The 21,801-nt window shown below is 42.5% G+C and overlaps 1 protein-coding gene and 1 non-coding gene across 4 annotated transcripts in view; one reads left to right on the top strand and one right to left on the bottom strand.

The window, feature by feature from the left end:
- Window positions 1-9,283, top strand: part of LOC141574282 (putative ATP-dependent RNA helicase DDX60) — a 103,690-nt gene extending 94,407 nt beyond the window's left edge. For 2 of the 3 annotated variants that reach the window (XM_074349050.1, XM_074349051.1), the window contains 3 exons: window positions 207-354; window positions 1,805-1,947; window positions 5,747-6,468. In XM_074349050.1, coding sequence (XP_074205151.1) covers window positions 207-354; window positions 1,805-1,947; window positions 5,747-6,199 — 744 coding nt within the window. In that variant the 3' untranslated portion in view covers window positions 6,200-6,468. Of the gene's footprint in view, window positions 1-206; window positions 355-1,804; window positions 1,948-5,746; window positions 6,469-7,164; window positions 7,228-8,593 lie in introns of those variants that run through there. The other variant, XM_074349052.1, reaches the window with a different exon arrangement.
- A 9,850-nt stretch (window positions 9,284-19,133) lies between these two features.
- Window positions 19,134-19,194, bottom strand: LOC141574292 (small nucleolar RNA SNORD44). The gene has a single exon (XR_012501202.1). It is a non-coding gene; the product is annotated as a small nucleolar RNA SNORD44 (small nucleolar RNA).
- Window positions 19,195-21,801: the final 2,607 nt, after the last annotated feature.

Genomic DNA, 21,801 nt, shown 5'->3' with positions numbered 1-21,801 from the left:
CAGAAGAATGAGTTTCAAGTTAGTTTCACAGATGAAAGAATGAAATAGTTACGTTACTGAATAGATGGATAACTGTAGGATTATATTGTGCTGTTGTTTGCCCTTCTTCCAAACTTCCAGTTTTCAAGGAAGGTTTGTAGAGCTCTCTGAGAAAAATACTGGGCCTTCAGTTTTGTTTTGTCTTGATGATCTCCTTGCCGATGCAGGTGTTCCTGGAGGATCTCCCCGAGGACTTTAAGGCTGCCCTGGATGAGTATAACATGAACGTCACCAAGGGCTTTGCCTCCTTCCTGCTGGTTGTTTCCAAATTGGCGGACATGAAACAGGAACATCAGCTCCCATTGTCAAAAATAGGTAAGTGGGTCTTAGCTCTGCTGTGGAACAATTTAGAGGCTGAATCATCTTGCCTTAGACTGTTCGATCCCAGATGAAGAGCAGAGCCCTGGAAAGCTCAGTCCACCTGAGGACAAGGGGATCCATCCCTTCTGCTTTTCTCAAGAAAAAACAGGTATGATTATTAGAAGTTAAATAAAGGACAATGGAGAATGAAATTGAATAGAGTCATTTATAAGCCATCTTAATTAAAGGTTGCCTTTGGTTCAAGCCTGGAAAATGGAGTAAGTGCCCGTGGGAGGAGGAGACACTGGAGACTCTCCTGCCACTTCTTTCTTGGGAGGCACTCTGCTTGGTGGTCTTGGACGTCAACTCTGCAGATTACTTGGTCCAAACTCCGGCTTAGCTACAAGTTAGCAGTGAGGCCTCAGGCCAGTGACCCCATATTCACACCTCAGTTTTCTCCGCAGATAGTAAGAGAGAGTAACGTCATCCCCCTGGCGCAGGTGAGCTTTAAGTCACCGAGTTAACGCATGTGACTGTCTGGGAGCAGCGCCCAGCCCATGGTAACGTCATCCACCTGGTGCAGGTGAGCTTTAAGTCACCGAGTTAATGCATGTGACTGTCTGGGAGCAGCGCCCAGCCCATGGTAACGTCATCCCCCTGGCGCAGGTGAGCTTTAAGTCACCGAGTTAACGCATGTGACTGGAAACAGCGCCCCAGCCCACAGTAAACACTGTTAATCTTTGTTCTTATTTTTCATGATCTGTTGGGTGGAAATCTCCCAGGGGAAAGTAAGGAGAAAGGGATGGGGATACAGGGAGAGGGTAGAACTGTGGGTAGTAATTTCCTGGTTTCATTTCAGTGTCACATTCTCCATTGGAAAAAGTCAGGGAAGCGGACTTGTAGCTCCCTGGGCAACATTAAGGTGGGGGAAGCAGCATGTTCAAAAGCAGACGATAGCAGTGGGCTTCCCGGAGGAGGCAGCACAGGAGTGTGTGGATGTAGCCTCTGTCACAAAGCAGAGCTGACTTTGATGCACCATCTGGTGCTTCATGAAACTGGAAATGGAAAAAAATAGGTCTTCTCATACACTGTTTACAAAGCTGCTGATGGTGGCTGCCTGAATCACCCTGTCTAGAAAGATTCTGAGGTCAAACCTAAGTAAGGTGGGAGAAGGTACCAAGGTGATAACAACAGTTCTGGGCTGAAAGGGCAAGAATTTAAATTTAGCCTTTAATTACCTGTTGATCAAAAAAATTCTATGATACTGATAAGGACATTAGTAGCTAACATTTACTGAACGTGCCAACATGTGCCAGTCACTGTGGTCAGTCTTGTTCGGTCTTCATACGACGTCGGCCCTGGGAAGTCGACTGTCCCCCCCAGCAGTATGGTGTAGAGCAGGTGCATCAAGCCTGGTAGTTTGGCTGAATTTTAAAAGCTGATCTATCCAATCTCTTGTGGTCAGATTTCACAGGTAAAGAGTGCGAGGACTCCCAGCTCGTGTCTCACCTGCTGAGCTGCAAGGAAGGGAGAAGAGCCGTTTCTCCATTTGCTTGTCTCTCTGGGAACTCTGATGCTGATTTGCTCCATCCAGAAACTCCAGACCATGTAAGTGGAAAATGGGGCTTATAAATAAAAGTCTCAAGAAAGAATTGGATGTATAGCTGTAGGCAGTTTAGCAAGGGCTTCAAATTCTCCAAATTGAAAAAAAAAAATCCAGGTGTAGCAACAGAAATATCCAGGAAGTGGCGCGATTTGTTTCTCATTCTGGCCTGAGGACCCCTGCCCCATTACACAGAAATCCAGGACCAGCACTTCTCTGGAGACTGACACGGGTTTGCTGTGAAAAGAGCACGTTAAACGACCTTCAGGCTTCCCAGTCTTGCTGTAGGTGCTGTTAATCCCATATATTCTGGATCTCAGATGTCAGAAATGGAGTATAAAGAACCAGATACATTTCAGATATGCTGGATAATCCATTCGAATGTTGGAATAGACTTGTAGAAATTTAATTTATACTTTAATTCAAAATCTGAGAAAGAAAATAAGTTTTGTCACATTTGATGTTACAGTGTCTCAGCTCCATTCTATTCCAGAAGCAGATAGTCCTCTGCCACGTAAAATAATCCAGTGTCACTGGAAGGAGTTTTGAAATGTTATATGGACCCTTGTGAATTTTAAATAGACACACATACTTTTATCATGTATTTAAACAGTTTCAGATGATTTGGGTTCCATCTTCAGATAAATGTTGACGTGTTAAAATAATAGCATTGCATCATTCTTTTAAATGGATAAAATGGAATATAAATACTAAAGTGTTTTAACACCCATAACTTGCAAGTTAAAAACATTCAATGGTGGTTCTGTTTTTGGGTTTTTGAGAAACCTCCATACTCTTCTCCATAGTGGCTGCACCAATTTACATTCCCACCAACGGTGTATGAGGGCTCCCTTTTCTACACACACACACACACACACACACACACACACATGAAAAAAACAGTCCAGAATAAAATTTAATGATTTAATTAAATTTTCTCTTATGTTTAGATTCTGCATTCCCCCATATTTTTTACCTTAATGTAACAAATTTTTAAACATGAAGTTACTATACCATTTATATTTCTTAACTTAAGTAGAATACAGTTTCAATGTAATACTTATTTTCAGTTGGCCACAGAAACGTAAGTATAATACGAATTTGGAGAAGTAATTACTAGAAGTAATGTTAATACTGTATTGAAAAGGTGTGTATTAATGAGATGAATGAGGCCGTTTCTTTTTTAATTAGTCCGTGTAACTGTGGATGAATATTTACTTGTTTTCAGAATGAAACAGAATTCCAGCATCAAATCTTAATTCAGATTCTGAGAAACTTTATTCAAATAGTTCAGTAGCTGAGAATGGAGTAATTGTCGTTATAACAGTAATAAACAATTCTTCTAATGCCTTATGAGCTATATGCCCCAAATCACCTAACAATTGATTGTAAAGATATATTTTAATCTTCTCCTAATTAACAACTTGATTAGATTCACCTTCAATTTTGTTGAATACAAGTAATTGGAAACTGCCTAATTTTTAAAGATTGTTTGAAACAGTCTTTAAAGCCATCCACTTTCTCAGTAAGAAAGCAAGCTTGTCCTTTGTTGCTACTCAGCACGTTTTCAAATCCCAAGGAAATGTATCATAGTAAGTTAGGGGAGACACTTTGTTTTATAAAATGAGAAAAAAGCATTCATGAAACAAGAGGTGAGAAAAGGAGGTTTTTTTTGTTTGTTTGTTTGTTTGTTTGTTTGTTTTTTACTGATAAGGTGCATGGTTTAGAAACAAACTGGAGACCAGCGTTCAGATCCTGTGTGAAGCCCTCTGGAGCTGGCTGCATAGGTCTTTATCCCCGTTGGTTTGGTGCCTTGTAATAAACCGCCCTTGAAGAATGTGGAATTCTGGCAAAGTAATAATAAAGGACTGCACTTTAGTTTACAAGAGCAGTGCTTTTATGAAGCTCCCCCCACCCCCGTAGTTTGTGTGTATGATTACAATTAATTACTCATGTAAGAGGTTTGTAGCCAACCACATTAAAAAAGACATCATATTACTAGTTAAGTTGGATCATTTCCCTTCTCTCTGTTATACAGTGAGTCTGGCTGAGGGACAGGATGTGCCATTCACTTTTGCTTCCTTTCCACATTCAAGCTCTTCCCTGGGGTTTAGAGGGACGCAGACAGTTCTCATAGGATGTAATGTCTGTGTCTTACCCCCATGTGGTCACCATCCATTAGGAGACTGCGAAGGACAGGACAGGAGCTGAGTTGGACCCCCAGTTGCTGCTGGCGGTGTGCTCAGAAGGGTCCTTCCTACTGCACCCACTGGGAAGTGTCTGGCAGCAGGGAATGTTTCCAGAGTGTCTCATGCCCTTTGCCTCTCCCAGCTCACTTGGTACAGATTTACTAGTGTAAGCCTTCAAACCTGGCCTTTATTGTTTGTCACGTTTTAGTGCAATACCAAATATGCACACATGCACATCATTTTTGTGGATGGAATTAGGTTTATTTATTTATTTGGTTTAATGGTGATACTGGGGATTGAACCCAGGACCTTGTGATTACTAGGCACGTGCTCTGAGCTCTGCCTTCCCCTTCCCCTGTATGTGCACATCTTTAAATGGTGTGTAGAAAAGCCACAAAGCATCACACTGCCGGGAACAGAATATATGTGGGTATATGTATGACTGAAATGTGATGCTGTACACCAGGAATTGACACAACATTGTAAACTGAATAGACTTCAATCAAAAAAATTAAACCAAAACCAAAACAAACTATGGTGAACAGCCACGGACTCAGGACCCGTGTGCTCCTCCTCTGTTTCATTCTCCAGGATAGCAACTACCCTAAACTCGGTGTTTTTCATGCTCCTTTTAAAATGTCCTATTCCAAAATCACTTTTTATTTTTGCTGCTTTTGAATTTTACAGAAAGTGAAGGAACACTTACTGTGGTCGCCTGGAAGGTGCTTTTTTTGCAGTTGGCACTGTGCCGTGAGACGCATCCGTGTTGTGACCTGAAGCTCTATTCTGTTTGCACTACTTCATGGTGTTCGCAGTGTGAATGTAAAACCACCTGCTGCTCTGTTCTCCTCCTGGTGAAGATCTCTGTCTGTTTCTCATCTTGACTGTTGCTCACAGGGTCACCAGGGAGGTCTGGGACACTTGGGCATCAGTTTCCTGTGAGTGTGAATCTTCTGGATTTTTGGGGTCAAAACGATTTTCTGGACCATAATGGAGTAAGAATGCTCCAAGTACTTTTAATAATAATAACTTTCTAAGTGACTCCCAAGGCATTTAGACAGTCCTCGTTCTGCCCCCTGTGCACTCTCCTGGCTGTGTCTGGAGTTCTCGACCCTGGATAGTTTCCAAGAAATGCGCAGATGTGGAGAGCTACTGATGCGTTCTTCCTCTTCTTATTTTTCTTCTCCTTTCCCTGCATCTTCCCACCCTCCCCTTGCATTCCGGCCCTTGGGCTGTAGAAGTGTTGCCATTGTTCAGATCAGCGGGTCCCTTCTATGGAAACATAGGCCGCACCAGCTCCCTGAAGGCCCACTTACAGAGATACTGCCTTCACCAATTAGGTTAAGGGCAAAATTTTCAAGTAGCTTTTCTTTCCTGGTGAGTCTTGCTTTATTCTAGGGGCTGGATGGTGGAAGTTTTCATTCATGTGTTGTGAGAGTGATGTTCGTAGGTGGAGCCAACCACCCGTAGTCTTGCTTGGAAAGGCACCAGCGCACTGCGTCTGGAAGACACCCTCTCCCTTCACTGTGAAGGACATGACCACAAAGCACAGTGTAAGAAATCATAAACATTCTTTACACATAAATGACAAATTAAGAAGATCTTATTTCTTCAGGTCACTCGGTGCACAATCGGTATCAGTAATATCTCGGCTCCTGTGCTGTGGCCCCAGAGACTTGATAACCAAGGAAGGAGGATGCCGCTCAACGCTTATGCACTTGATTTCTACAAGCACGGTTCCTTGTTGGGACTAGTCCAAGACAACAGGTGTGTTTCACCTCTCTGTCCCTCTGTCTCTGTCCCTGTCTCCACCTCCACCATCTGTTCTCTGTCTCTGCCTCCACCATATGTCTGTCTCTGTCCCTGTCTCCACCTCCACTGCTGCCCCTGCTTCTCTCATTGCCACCTCTCCCTCTGTCTCCATGTCTTTCCACATTCATGTCCACATCTGCATCTGTTTCTTTCATCTCCATCTCCACCACCTCTGCCTCCACCTGTCATTCCCACCTCTGCCTCTGTTTCTGTTTATATATCCCTCTCCATCTCCATGTCTTCATATATCTCATGAATTACCACAATGAATTTTAGACCAAAGCCTTTTCACAATTTCAAGCATGGGTTCATCATGCTGAATATACTAGAATTTTTTCTCATGGACTAATGGCAGGAGAAAATAGTACATTTGGTGGTATTGTTATTTGTGGTTGACCAGCAGACTCTTGGGACTTAGGCTGACTCACTTGACATAAAGCTGTATGCCACAAACAGAAACATTCACACATCCCCACAGATGTATTTTTATTTATTACTGTCCTACTTATTCATTATTAAATATTTCAAAACCTCGTAACTAATAAATACTGCTGTGCTCACTGTTATTTGAGAAAAGTACATAAAAAATATAATTCACGTCTGAGGACTGAGAACATGGCAGTTGTTTTAACTCTTTGGCAGGGAAACCATTTTCAGAAACTGTATTCAGGGGTAGACCCTCTGGGACTTACTGGGAGTGGAGGAATTGGCCCAGCCACCAAGCACCTTGATGTGTGTGGTGGGGGGACATTCTGTTACACCATCAGAAATTAAAAGTGCATTTGACATAAAATTTGGAACAATCTCTGTTGAACTCAAGTATTTAAAACTTCTGCCCTCTTGAGCAATGTTGATTGTTTTTGAAAGTGTGACTCATTATTGTGAATAAACTTGTGACACCAGTGAGTAATCCACTGGGTTCTTCTCTGACTCACTGGCCCCATTCACTCTCCTGATGCTATCTTTTCCACTTGGGTTTTCTCCCGAGGTCAGCCTCCCATGTTCTTGGATGAGCTGTGCTGTGGTACTCATGACTCTTGAGTTCACAACCCTCCTTCCCACGGATTAGGTCATCGTTTGGGAGTCTGTGGCAGAAAGTATTTTGGTCAATACATCTCGACTGACAAGTTATCTGTTATTGACAAACCCAACTTTTCAATATGAAATGAGAGATTCCGTGATTTTTTATAGCATTAATTTTCAAAATGTTGTTTTGTTTAGGATAAACGAAGGAGCTGCCTATCAGTTGTTGAAGGACTTTGCCCTCACCATTCAGTCTATCAGGTGTGTGATGCATTTTAAATACTGAGTTCAGATATTCCGATACGTTAATGGTAACCTGAAAAATGTTGAGCTTGTACTTCCAGGGGCCACTGAGCCTCTCAGGTGCCAAACATTTCAGCTCCCCAAGGACTTTGCAGAAGTTTTCCTCAACACTGTTGCATTGTTTCTATAATAGAACTAATTCCAAAGTCCACTCGAAATTAAGTTTCACCCGGCCCAGAGCCTCAGCCCAGACACGTGGCACCAACAGGCATCAAAGCTCAAAGCCTCAAGAACCCCTAGACCCTGGCAGCCTCAGCTCCACATCCCAGGTTCCTGTTATAGTTAATGACACACAGGTGATGCGGGGGGTGAGGAGGATGTGTGGGGGCTGAGAGCCGGGAACAGTGAGTGGGAACCTGTATGTCATGTTACATCTGTGGGTCCGTGAGGACACCAGGGAGACGCTGGGCCTCAGGCGAATGACAGAGCCTGATGCAGTGTCCCTAGCCCCTGACTGGCCCAGCCAGACTGCCCTTTCTTGGATTTCCTCTCTCCATTCTTGTCACCCTCATGTCAGTTTCTTACACGGCTGTAACTGGTGATCACACATGGTGTATCTAAACCAGCACAGCTTCATGACCCTACCGATCCTGAGGTCTCATGTCTAAAAGGGGTCTCCCTGGGCAAAAGCAAGGGTGTCAGGGCTGCATGACAGAGGCTCTGGGACAGTCTGTTTGTCTTTTCTGGCTTCTAGAAGCTTTGATCTAGGCCCCTTCTGCCCTCAAAGCAGCACTGGGGGCAGAGGCTCACGTCAGGCCCCTCTGACGTCACCCCTTCCACCTCCCTCTTCCACTTAGGATGTCCTTTGTGACAACAGTGGACCAGCTGGTCCCTCCGGGTTAATCTCCATCTCAAGCTCAGCTGATTAGAACTTCACTTGCATTTGCAGCCCTGACTCTCCACGTGACCCACCAGTTTCTGCATGTCTAGGGATTAGGATGTGGACCCCTTTGGAGGACCGTTACTCTATTCACCACACCCTGTGTTCTGTATTTGCTCACATCTCTAGGTCACGGGAGGATTATTTTGCTTTTTTGTAGAGGTAGTTGCCTGTGGGTGTACGTGTGTGTGTGGGTGCATGCATATACATATGTCTGCATGCACATGTGCATGTATGCATGTGTGTACACGTGTGTGTGCACGTATGCACGTCTGTGTGGTCTGTGTGGATGGACGTACAGGGTTCTGAGATACATATGCTCCTTGTCAGTCTTTCATCATCTAGTGGGGTTTACTTCACTCTGCCTCCCCAGGGAGAGCTCTTCTGGCCCTGAATCTCAGCAGCATGGGCACTTTTTACCTGTCCCTGTATTTCCATTTCCAGCATCTCTTTATGGGAACTGTGTGGAAATGAAGAGGACAACGTGGTCTTAGCATTTGAGCAGCTGAGAGAAACCTTTTTTGAAAAATTTAAAAAAATCTGAAAACAAAGTCTTACCCAGACCACTTGGAGGACGGCCATGGACGTTTTTCAAGTCATAATTTCTGATTCTGATGCGTCTTGTTAGGAACATGTGCAGGATGGAGTAGGGAGAGTGAGGCTTTGAGCTGGGGCTGTGACCGCCCTGCCGTGCTTTCTCCTGGGCCCCTGGGATGGACTGTTTCCTGTCTCTGGATCTCGGCTTCTCTGCACAGCTTAGTGATGATGCTCACAGCTTGGCTGGCATGTGATTGACTGAGAAACATGAGGATTTTGCTTGTGGTGGAAGAACCAGTTTTGCTCTGTGAGGCCTAAGCTGGTCTTACATTCTCAGCATTTCTTTTCTCGTTGTAATTTGTAAAAATTCTGTTAAGATTAGAATAAATAATTACAGTGCCCTGAAGTTGAAATGTGACTCTCTGATTAATTTACATGTGATGGCGTGACTTAGATACATGGCTGTTAGGAGAGCACCTGCCAGTGAATGAAACTCCTTTTTATAAAACGCAATGAGACTTTAGGCATAAATTCTGTGATGCTTTATAATGAAACATAACTGATGTTTTAGCTTGATTTTAATTGTATGTAAGTGACTGAAGAACCACAAACAAAAAGAGGTTTAGTCTTATTTACCATTGGCCTCTTCGTGTTAAATCTATGCATCTTTCAGTCCATTTACACATGTTTTCATTTTATGTAACGTGGCTTATGTATAATCACTGTTCCTCCCAGCCTCACCTTGGATTATAGTTCTAGAACCTATTTTAGACCCTAAATTTGAACAGAGCCTTTCGTCCTCAGAGCTGGAAGTCTGCTGTCTCCTGCTGTCCTGATGTCTTATGACAGATGGTCCCTTGTGTGGCATTATTTCTACACAGATTGCATCAACTTGGAAAACACCTGTGGTTCATTTTATCTGGAGATGGAGGAATATTCTGTCTCCCCAGCATTGTGTGTGCCACATAAGGGGTCCCTGCTTTCTTTGGGCTAAACTGATAACATGCCTCATAAGAATTTCTGAGCACGAAGACACCTGGAAACCGATGTGGCCTCTGCTGCTCCTTTATCTCTGTTTCAGACAGTGATACACAGTATTCATCTATTATTACATGGGTCTCCACCCCTTACTTGTAGCTTCGTAAATCTGATGGGGACGTGAAGTTTCTTCTTTTCCCATGTGACTGAGCCAATCTGAGTCCCTGACTTTTAGGAGGAGAATAAGATTATTTCTTGCAACCTGATGCTCTTTTAAAAGAGGAAGTTACACCTGACCTCTTTGAGGTGTGTCTAATGGGCAGCTTCCTTTTTGATTTTTAGCAACAACTTTAAAGAGTAACTGTTAAGAACTTACAAAGAGTGAGTTTGCACAGGCTCTGGACACGTTTTCTGCTCCAGTTGTGATCATGTGGAATTTTTCCTTGAGAAATATGTACAGAGACTCTGCTGTGATTTACTGGAAAATCATTATTACCACAATAATTTATTCCCATCTTTTTCCCCAAAAGAGGGAAAATCGTATTTGCATTGGGCTTATGAATGGTTTTCTGGAAGACCCATTTATCAAAAGTTTTTATTTAGAGAAAATTGTGGGTTCATATGGTATTAAGAGAAATAATAAACCTATGCATGTGTGGTCAGTTAATTTACAACAAAGGAGGCCAGAATATACAATATGAAGGGACAGTCTCTTCAGTAAATAGTGTTGGGAAAACTGGACAGCCACAGGCAAAAGAATAAGACTGACCGTTATCCTACATAAAAAGTAACTTAAAGTGAATTAAAGATGTGAACATAGGACCTGAAATCTTAAAACTCCTAGAGGAAAACTAAGGGTAAGGCTCCTTGACACAGGTTTTGTTAATGATTTATTGAATCTGACAAAAGCAAAAGCAACAAAAGTAAAATCAACGAAAGGGATGACATCAAACTAAAAAGCTTCTGCACAACAAAGGAAACCATCAGAATGAAAAGGTGGCCTGCAGAATGGGAGGTGTTTGCAGACCGTGCATCTGCTCAGGGGTGAATAACCAAAATAAAGAACTCATACAACTCAATCCCCAAAACCCCCAAATACTCAATTGAAAATTGGGCAGAGGATCTGAATAGAAATTTTCTCAAAAGACATACAAATGGCCCAAAAAAAAAAAAAAAAAAAGGCCCACGAAAAGATGCTTAGCATTGCTAATCATCAGGGAAATGCAAATCTAAACCACAGTGAGACATCACCTGACACCAGCCAGAGTGGCCGTCCATGGAAGACAAGAGGTAGCAAGTGCTGGAGAGGGTGTGGAGGAAAGGAAGCCCTCATGCACTGTTAGCTGGAATGTAAATTGGTGCAGCCCCTGTGGAAAATAGTATGTAGATTCCTCCAAAAATTAAAAATAAAGTGACTATGTGACCCACTTGAGGGTTTTTATCTGAAGGAAATGGAAACACTAACTTGGAAAAATATCTGCACCTCCATGTTCACCGCAGCATCATTTACAGCAGCCAAGACAAAACAACCAGTGTTTCCCGAGGGATGAATAGATAAGATGTTACCAACAGCCAGGGAACAGATCAACCAATGTCCACTGATGGACGAATAGATAAAATGTTATGTACATATGTAAAATTCAGCCATAAAAACGAATGAAGTTTTGCCATTAGTGACAACGTGGATGGACCTTGAGAGCACTGTGCTAAGTGAAATAAGTCAGATAAAGACAAAAGACCGTATGAGCTCATGTAGAATCTAAACAAACAAAAAATGAACTCATACAGAGAAGAGATTGGTAGTTACCATAGGCAGGAGGTAGGGGGTGGACAAAAACAGGCGAAGTGGGTCAAAAGGTACAAACTTTCAGTTCTAAATAAGTCTTGTGATGTAATGTACAGCATGGTGACTATAGTAAATAATACTGTGTTGTACACACTTGTCCCTTGGAATCTCCAGGGGGTTGGTTCCAGGACCCTCTGCAGACACCAGAATCCACGGATGCCCAAGTCCCGGAGTGGGCTGTCTGTTTCCAGGGATCCTGCATCTGCAGATCCAGCCAAGTGCAGGGAGTAAGCAGAGCACATGTACCCTGGTTGGTTGAATCTGTGGATTTAGCACCTGAGGATTTGGAGGAACAACTGTATATTTATCAAAAAAAAATCCAAGTATAAGTGGACCTGTGCAGTTCAAACCCGTGTTGTTCAAGGGTCAGCTGTATTTGAAAGTTTCTGAGAGAGTAAATCTTAAAATATTGCAGGAAAATAAAATTATAACTGTGTGGTGGTGAATGCTAACTAGACAACATGATGATCATTTCACAACATAAACTTACAGTGAATCATCATATTGTGGACCTGGCACTAATGTTCTATGTAAGTTATGTGTCCATTACAAGAGATAATTCAAAAATAACATAGGGAGACCCATGAGGCCTTTCCCCAGTCTCCTAAATGCTAGGCGCTTGCATATAGTGCAGTATCAGAACCAGGAAGTCGATAGAAATGGAGTCTGTTGCTCAGATTTCGTCGGTTTCCCATGCTCTCATTTGTGTGTGAGCATTTAGTTCTGCGCAGTTGTGTTGCACGTGTAGGTTACTGTACCCACAACCACAGTCAAGACACAGAACCGTCCCATTGCACAAAGAACCCTCTTCCTGTCCTTTTATAACCACAGTCTCCCCCCACTGTCTTCTGTTCCCCTTTTTCCTTCCCACCAGATCTCATACCCACCCCCCTACCCCCTCGTGCTGTGTGCCCAACCCTCCTGTCCCTAACCCCTGGCCACCACCGGCTGTTCTCTATTTCTGCGATGTTACCATTTCAAGACCCATATAAATAGACTCCTACGGTGTGGTTGGCTTTTTTCAGTCAGTGTAACTCCCTCGAGGCCAGTCCAAGCTCTTGCATGTTGCCCACAGTGTGCTATTTTATGACCGAGTCGTGTTCTCCAGTCAGGACGTCCCTCTGTTTGTTACCCCGTTCAGCCCACTGAAGCACTGGGTTGCTTCCAGGTTTGAGCTGTTAGAAATAAGCTGTTAATATTCATGCTTCCTCTGTTTCTTTTTCTTCTGTTTCTCTTTTCTTGCCTTCCCGTGAATTACCTGAAAATGTTTGGATTCCATGTTGATTTACTGATATACCACTCTGTACCGTTTTCTTAGCGGTTGCAACATACATTGTAACTTACCACAGTCCGCAGGTGGCGAGGTCTTACCCACACTGTTACTCAGGCCCCTTTACCCTTCCCACTTTCTAAGTGGAATCGTTGTAAGTGTTTTCTCAACATACACTGAGCACCGCATCAGGTGATGTTAACATTTTTACTTCAACCATTAAGTATGATTTAATAAGCTCATGGGAAGAATATTCTATTTACCCCTATTTTTACTCATTCTGAGTGTCTTTTTCCCTTTCTGAAGGCCCACACTTTCTCTTGTGAACCTTTCCTTTCAGCTAGAGAATTTCCTTTTCCTGTTCTTGGAGGGTAGGTTTGCTGGTGACCCATTCCATTCTCCTTCGATAGACAGTTTTTATTTCCTCTTCCATCCCAAAGAATATTTTCACTGGGTGTAGAATTTATGATTCATGGGTTTTTAGAAATTTCAGTTGTTGAAAAACATTGTGCCACTTCTTCCGGCCACCGTGGCTTCTGATGAGATGGCCCCTGGCACCTGCATGGGGGGCACTGTGGGCTGTGGGCAGTTTCTGCTTTCAAGACTTTGTAGTTTTCAGAAGTTTAATTATGATGTTTTCTTTGCCTGATTTTTCTTTTTCTTATTTGGGGCTCTTTTAGCTTTTTCACTCTGGGGGTTCATGTTGCTTAATTTGGGACGTTTTCAGCCATTATTTCTTTAGGTAACTCTTGAGCCCCACCCTTTCTCCTCTCCTTCTGAGACTCCAGCAGAATGAGTGTCGGCTTTTGTGGGTGGCCTCACAGGTCCCTGACACTCTGTTCATTTCTTTCTCAGTCCCCTTTCTCTCTGTTACTCAGGTTGGTGAGCGCTGTTGACCTGTCCTCAAGGTCACACACGCACACACTCTCTCTCTCCCTCCCTCCCTTTGCAGCCTGCTCTGGAGACGCTCCCTCGGGTCTCCTGTTCTCCATTTCATCCCATAATAAAGCCCTAAAACTAGTGTGGCAGTTTCTTTGATGGAAAAATGTCGGCAGCTGTGAAGACCAAGGTGAGAAACCAGACTGGGTGACTTTAACCACTTGTGGCTCAAAGGTTCTGGGGAAAAAACATGGAGCCATGAAACATTTATTATAGGAATCTAGCAAAATAAACCGCAGTGTCAGCTGAAGATACCATTTGTTAAACTGAGTTTTATTTCAGCCTCAGTGTTGACTAACTGCACATCCAACTAGCACAAAGCTGGCCGGGGCCGGGGAACGAGCGAGCATTCCTCCCCAGGGGCTAGGTGTCTACTCAGAGCCGCGTCCAGACAGCAGTAACTACAGCCCCAGAGCCGCATTCCTTGGTTTCCAGGACCACGTCCAGCCGCAGTGGGTACAGGAAAGCCTTGTTTTCACGTCCAGCGTCAACGAGGCTGTGTGGGACAGGCACGATCGATCCGTCTGTTAATACAAGGTTAGACTTGGTTTCGTCCCGGCACGCCCACACAAGTAACAAGAGCTAATTTGGTTTTACATCATACACGCTGATGAGACATCACTTCCCCTAATAAGTGCGGAACTGAGGAGGGACTTCGACCACTTGAGACATCTGCACAGGTGACAGGCTGAGCCTTTGTTAAGCAGGAGGACATAAAACAGGATCAAGAAAGAATATGGGGAGAAGCAGAAACCGGCTTTCCGAAAATTCTCCAGCCACGGAGGTCTCACGCACCTGGCAGGAGGCTGCCTGACCTGGGCACACGTGGCCGTGGGGACCAGGGTGGCAAGCCAACGAGGAGAAGCTTTCTCTTGTCCCAGGTTCATGTGAAAACTACAGAATCCGACTTTCCCCAACATGTCCAAATCTTCCATCCTTTTAATTAAAAATCCAGGACAGAGCAGCCCTGTGCCTCCTGGCTCTTTCTTCCTGCAGCAGAAAGCCCCGGACACCTCAGAAACGGGAATAGACACCTGGAGGGGGGCGGGGTGATGTGGCAGTGAGTTCTCCAGTTCTCCTCACTGCCTCCCGTACATCCAAGAGGTGGGGGCCCCACCACCCCTGTGCTTCCCCCTGTGTCCTGGGGCCACCCTGACACCCCTCCCCCCCACCTTGGCACCAGAGAGAGAGCGAGGCAGCGTGGGTCACCCTCAGCTGTCCCTCCTTCCTCTGTGGTCCAGCATCAGCCCAGCTTCAGAGCCGTGGTGTCTGCTTTCTGCCCATGTGTTATACCGTTAGTGATCTGGCCAAACTGAGCGAGTGGACAGTGTCCTCCAACACAGTTTGCCTTTTCCTCATTGCAAGACCAACCGTTTGGCCCCGAATCTCCCTCCTTTTTATCTAAATGCTTTAAAACCACATGGAATAGCTTCCCTACTAGATGGTCTTTTCCATTTTGGGACCTACTAGAAAGGGAAACACAAAAGTGCCCATCAGATGCTGTTCTCCACAGCGTCTGCTCCGATTTCCAGTCCCTCCAGCAGTGCGTGAGGGCCCCCTTTCCCCCACACCCTCGCCAACACTTACGGTTTCTTGTCTTGTTGATGACAACTGTTCTGACAGGTGTGAGGTGGGATCTTACAGTGGTTTTGAATTTTATTTTCCTGATGTTCAGTGGCATTGAGCATTTTTTCATGTGCTGGTCAGCCTTATGCTTGTTTTTGGGAAAATGCCTGCTCACTTACTCTGCCTATTTTCTAATCAGATTGTTTGTTCTTTTCGTATCAAGTTGTGTGAGTTTTAAAAATATTTTGGATATTAGCCCCTTATTGGATATATCATTTGCAAATACAGGCATAACTCTGAGCTGTTGCAGGTTTGGTTCCAGACCAATGCAATAGATGAATATCATAATAAAGCAAGTCACACACTTTTCTGGTTTCCCAATGCATATAGAAGTTGCATTTACACTGTACTATGGTCTGCTAAGTGTGAAATAACATTATGTCTTAAAAAAACAATGTACACACCTTAACTTAAAATATTTTACTGCTAAAAAATGCTAACCAGCACCTGAGCCTGCAGTGAGCCATACTCTTTGTTAGTGGAGGAGTTGAAATTCTGTGAGAATTAAGAAAGTGTGAGACAAAGACATAAAATGAGCAAATTCTGTCAGAAAAGCGGCATCTACAAATTTGCCTGATGCAGAGCTGCCAGAAATGTTGTGTGTTGCAGCCCAAGATCAGCAAAGATCAGCAAGAAGACACAGTCAGCCCATGTGCTCTCCGTCCAGCAGACGGCCCTGCCTGCCGTGTCATGGCTCTTTTGGTGAAGTCTCATTTGTTTCTTTTTGCTTTTGTTTCCCTTGCCTGAAGGACAGACCCAAAGTAAATGTCACCAAGACTGAACAAAGGGTGTGCTGCCTGGGTTTCTCTTCCAGGAGTGTTACGGTCTCGGGTCTTACATGTAAGTCTTTAATCCACTGTGAATTTATTTCTGTATTTGGCATGGAAGAGTGGCCCGGTTTCACTCTTTTGTATGTGGCTGTCCCATTTTCCCAGCACCAATATTTCTTCCTTTTTTTTTTTTTCCAGAAATGAATTTAACTTCAATTTTATTTTTAACATCTACATACATATATTCATTTTCATAATTTTTTCATTAAATATTATTACAAGATATCAAGTGCAGTTCCCTGTGCTATACAGAAGAAGCTTTTTTTTAATCTATCTTAATATAGAGTATTTAATATTTGCAAAGCTCAAACATGTGTTGAAGAGACTGCCTTTCCCCACTTGAACATTTTAAAGTGAACAGTTCAGTGACACTTGTTGCATTCATAAAGGGGAACCACCCCCTCTATCTGGTTATTAAACATTTTCATTAGCCCACAGAAGTCTGAGCCCCGTCTCTCCCCTCATCCTCTGTCTCTGTTCTCCATCTTGCAGGTTTATCTAGTCTGGATATTTAATATCACTGGACAAGGTTCACCCATGTTGTAACGTCATCAGTATCTGATGCCTTTTTGTAGCTGGATTTCACTCTGCTGTTTGTATGTAAACAGCTTATCCAGGTGATGGGTGTTGGGTTGCTTCTTCTTTTGGTGAACGTGCTTGTACTTGCACTTGTCTGAGTCCCTGTTTTCAGTTCTCTTGTGTACATACTGATGGGTAGAATTGCTGGCTCATATAGTAACTCTGTTCAACTGTTTTAGAACCACTGAAATATTTTCCACAACAACTGAACCATTTTACCTGACCACCAGCAGTGTTCGAGAGTTCTCATTTCTCTGCAGCCCCACCACACCTGTTATTTTCCTTTTTAAAAATTACAGCCATTCTAGTGGGTGTGAAGTGGTTTTGATTTAATTTCCCTGAACACTAAAGACGTTGGGCGTATTTTCATGTCATGAAAGAGATGTATATATTTTTTGGAGAAATGTCTATTCAAGTCCTTTACCCATTTAAAACTTACGTTGTTTTCCTTTTTGTTGTTGAGTTGAAGTCCTTTTATATTCTGGCTACTAGACCCTTATCAGATACACGACTTGAAATTATCTTCTCCTAATCTGTATGTTAATTTTTCATTTTCTTGATAATGTCTTTGGTGCACAATTTTTTTTTTTTTTTTTTTTTTTTTTACTTTTGATGAAATTCAACCTATCTAATTTTTCTTCTGTTACTCATGCTTTTGGTGTCGTATCCAAGAATCCCTTCCTAAGTTCATGGTCATGAAGCTTTATCCCTATGTTTTTTTCTAAGAATGTTACCAGTTTTAGCTCCTGTATGTAGATTGTTGATCCTTTTTGATAAATTTTGGCATATGGTGTGAGATAAGGTTCCGGCTTCATTCATGTGCATCTGAGTACACAGTTGTCCCAGTGCCACTTGTTGAATTCTTCCTAACCTTGCCAAAGCCCAGCTGGCCCTAGGTGTGTGAGTTTATTTAGGTTTTCAGTTCTGTACCATTAACCTACATGTCTGTTCTCCTGCCAGTACTATGCTGTTTTGACAACTGTAGCTCATGAAATGTGTGGGTCTTTCAACTTTCTTTGTATTCAGTATGTTCTGGCTTTTCAATGTCCTTTGTAATTCCACATGCATTTGAGGATTATCTTTTCCACTTCTGCAAAAAAGGCTGTGAGAATTTCGATAGAAATTGCGATGAATCTATAGATGACTTTGAGTAGTATTGGCATCTTAGCAATATTAAGTCTTTCAATCCATAAACACAGGATGTCTTTCCATTTTGTAGGTCTTCCTTAATTTCTTTCAGCAATATTGTAGTTTTCAGTGTGCATGTCTTTGACCTCCCTTGTTAAATTTATTCCCAGGTATTTTATTCTTACATGTGCTCTGACACCTAGACCCTTCCCCATAATATTCTTTCCAGGAAGTGCCTTGCTTTCGTGTAGAAACTCTACTGATTTTTGAGTGTTGATTTTGTACTCTATAACTTTGCTAACTTTATTAGCTCTGATACTAAGTTATTTTGTGGATTCTTCAGCATTTTCGACCCATGGGAATCACATCATCTGTGAACAGACAGAGTTTTACTTTTTCCTTCCCAATTTGAATGCCTCCTTTTTCTTCTTACCTAACAGCTCTGGCCAGTACTACTAGTAAATACTGAATAGCAGCAGTGAAAGCAGACATCCTTGTTTTGTTCCTGATTAAGGAAAAAACTTTCAGCCTTTTATCATGGAATTTGATGTTCACTGTGAGCTTTTCCTAAATGTCCTTTGTCATGTTGAGTAAGTTTCCTTATGTTGCTAGTTTGCTGCCTGTCTTTATGAAAGGTGATCTAGTGGCTTTTCCCCTTTATTCTGTTGATATGGTGTGTTATATTGATTGATTTTCTAATGTTGAATCATTCCTGGGATAAATCTCACAGGGTCCTAGTGTGTAACCCTTTAAATAAATTTTTGGACTCAGTTTGCTGGTATTTTGTTGAGGATTTTTGCATCTATATTCGTAAGGGATATTGGCCCGTAGTTTCTTTACCTCTGATTTTTTAGTCTGGTATTGGTATTAGGATAAAACCAGCCTTATAGAAAGAGTTAGAAAGTATTTCTTCCTCTTCTATTTTTTGGTAGAGTCTGAAGAAAAATCGGTGTTAATTCCTCTTGAAATGTTTGGTAGAATTCACCAGGGAAGCCAGCCGATTGGGTTTTTCTTTGTTGAGATGCTTTTGATAGCTGACTCAATTTATTTATTTAGTATGGGTTTTATTAGGTTTTCTATTTTTCAATCAGTTTTCATAATATGTGTATTTCCCGGAATTTATCCATTTAATCTGAATTATCTGTTTGGTGTAGAGTCAGTTGTTCATAGTAACCTCTTGTCATCCTTTTTATTTCTGTGGCATCGGTAGAACTGTCTCCATGTTCATTTCCTTTTTTTTTTTTTTTTTCTGATCAGATAGAGCTAATTAAGACCTTTGTGTTTACTCAGTATTTGCTTATCATCACACAGCCCATGTTCATTTCTGATTTTATTTATTTCCATCTTTTTTCCCCCTTGGTCAGTCTAGCTAAAGATTTGTCAGTTTGCTGATCTTTTCTGAGATTCAACTAGTGTTTCACTGATACAATTTTTCCATTCTTTATTTCATTTTCCATCACACTAATCTTTATGATTTCCTTCCTTCTCCTAGGTTTTAGGTCACACTCTTTCAAGTCCCTTAAGATGTAAGAGTCAGCTACTGATTTGAGATCTTCCACCTTTTTCAGATTAGGGAGTAACTGGTATAAATTCGTTCTGAGCACTATTTTTTTCTGTATTCCATAGGTTTTGGTATATTTTGCTTTTACTGTCATTTGTCTTTGTTCTCTAATTTTCCTGTGATGTTTTTTCTTTGACTCATTGTTTATGTGTGATTTAATTTCCAAATATTTGTCAGTTTTCCAGTTTTCCTTCTGTAAATGATTTCTATCTTCATTCCATTGTGGTCTGAAAAGACATTGTGTGACTTCTACATTTTTAAATGTATTGAAACTTGTTTTGTGCCCTAACTTATGGTCTCTTCTGGAGAATGTCTGATCTGCTTATAAGAAGAATGTATATTTTGCTGATGTTGGGTGTAGCCTCCTGAATATGTCTGTGAGGTCTAGTTGCTTTATGGTGTTAATTCACTCATTTCCCTACTGATTTTCTGTCTAGATGTTCCATGCATTATTGAAAGGGGTACTGAAGTCTTCAACTATTTTTTTAGAACCATCACATTCTCCCTTTAGTTCTGCCTCATGTATGTGGGGGCTCTGCTATTTGGGGTCTAGATGTTTATTACATCTTCTAGATAAGTGTGAAATCTTCCAAAACCCTTTTATCAATACATAATGTCTTATTTGTTTCATGGTAATGGTTTGACGTATAGTCCATTTTATCTGATACTAGTTCAGCCCCCCAGCTCTCTTCTGTTTACCATTTGCATAGAATGGCTTGTTTTGGCCTTTCACTTTCCACTTTTTTGTGTCTGGCTCTAAAGTGATGCTCTTATAGACAGTAAATGTTGGAGCATGTATTTTTTTAACCCATTCTTCTAGGCTTTTACTTTTGATCGGAGAGTTTAATACATTCAGATTTAAAGTAATTACTGAGAAGGAAGGACCTACATTTGCCATTTTGGTGTTTGTTTGATATGTCTTATACTTTTTCGTGTTTCTCAGGGATAGTAACTGATAATTTCATCTATCAGTAGGTATACTTTCTCTTTTCATTTTATGCTTCATAAATTTTTGTTGAGCACAATACACTTTGAATACAAAAATATGATAATTCTGGAATTTACTCCATCTCAGGGTTTATGTTTTTAGGAGTCTACTCTGGTATTTTTTGTTTAGTGACTTTTCTGAAATATTTTAATGAAATGTCTGTATATCTTTCCTCATGTGTGGCCTATGAAGTTGTCGTTGTTTAGACTGTGTTGAGCTAGTGTTTGAACAGGGATTTCTTTGACAACAAAGAGAGACAAGAAGTAGAGAGAGAAAGGGGAGGGAGGAGGGTAGTGATGAGGAAGAAGAGGATGGAGGAGGAGGAAGAGGCTCCAATCACCCATATAGAATAACTCTGGGTCAGGGTCAGGGGTTAGGGTTAGGTTAAGGAACAGAGCCAGGGGATTAGGCAAGAGGCAAGAGTTAGGGACAGGGCCAGGGTCAGTAGTCAGGCCAGGATCAGGGGTCAGGAAAAGGGCCAGGGTCATGGCAAGGGTCAGAGTCAGGGTCAATGACAGGGTCACGGTAACGGTCCGATGGCTAGGTATAGGGCCAGATGCAGGGACAGGGACAAGGTGATGGTGAGGTTCAGGATCAGGAGTTAAGGTCAGGGATAGGAGTTAGGGTTAAGGGTTAGGTTTAGGCTTTAGGGTTAGGGATAGTGTAGGGTTAAGGTTAGGGGTTAGTCTCAGGGTTCGGGTTAAACTCAGGGTTACTGTCAGTGTTAGGGTTAGGGTAAAGGTTACGGTTAGGGTTAGGGTTAGACACAGTAACGGTTAGAGGTCAGGGTCAGGGGTTACGGTTAGGGTTAGGGATAGGGTCAGTGTTAGGGTCAGGGTCAGGGTCAAGGTTAGGGGTTAGGGTTAGGGTCAGGGTCAGGGTCAGAGGGTCAATGACAGGGTCACGGTAACGAACATGTCAAGATATAGGGTCAGAGGCAGGGACAGGGACAAGGTGATGGCCAGGTTCAGGATCAGGAGTTAAGGTCAGGGATAGGAGTTAGAGTTAAGGGTTAGGTATAGGGTTTAGGGTTACGGTTAGGGTTAGGTTAGGGTTAGGTGTTACGGTTAGGGTTAGACTCAGGGTTAGGGTTAGAATCAGGGTTAGACTCAGGGTTAGGGTTAGACTCAGGGTTAGACTCAGGGTTAGGGTTAGACTCAGGGTTAGACTCAGGGTTAGACTCAGGGTTAGGGTTAGACTCAGGGTTAGACTCAGGGTTAGGGTTAGACTCAGGGTTAGGTGTTAGGGTTAGACTCAGGGTTAGACTCAGGGTTAGACTCAGGGTTAGGGTTAGGGTTAGACTCAGGGTTAGGTGTTAGGGTTAGGATTAGGGTTAGTGTTAGGGTTAGACTCAGGGTTAGGGTTAGGGT

This window comes from Camelus bactrianus, chromosome 20, assembly GCF_048773025.1.
Source record: "Camelus bactrianus isolate YW-2024 breed Bactrian camel chromosome 20, ASM4877302v1, whole genome shotgun sequence".
Taxonomy (NCBI): Eukaryota; Metazoa; Chordata; class Mammalia; order Artiodactyla; family Camelidae; genus Camelus; species Camelus bactrianus.
The sequence above is the reverse complement of the archived record's forward strand: the minus strand, read 5'-3'. Positions and strand labels throughout refer to the sequence as shown.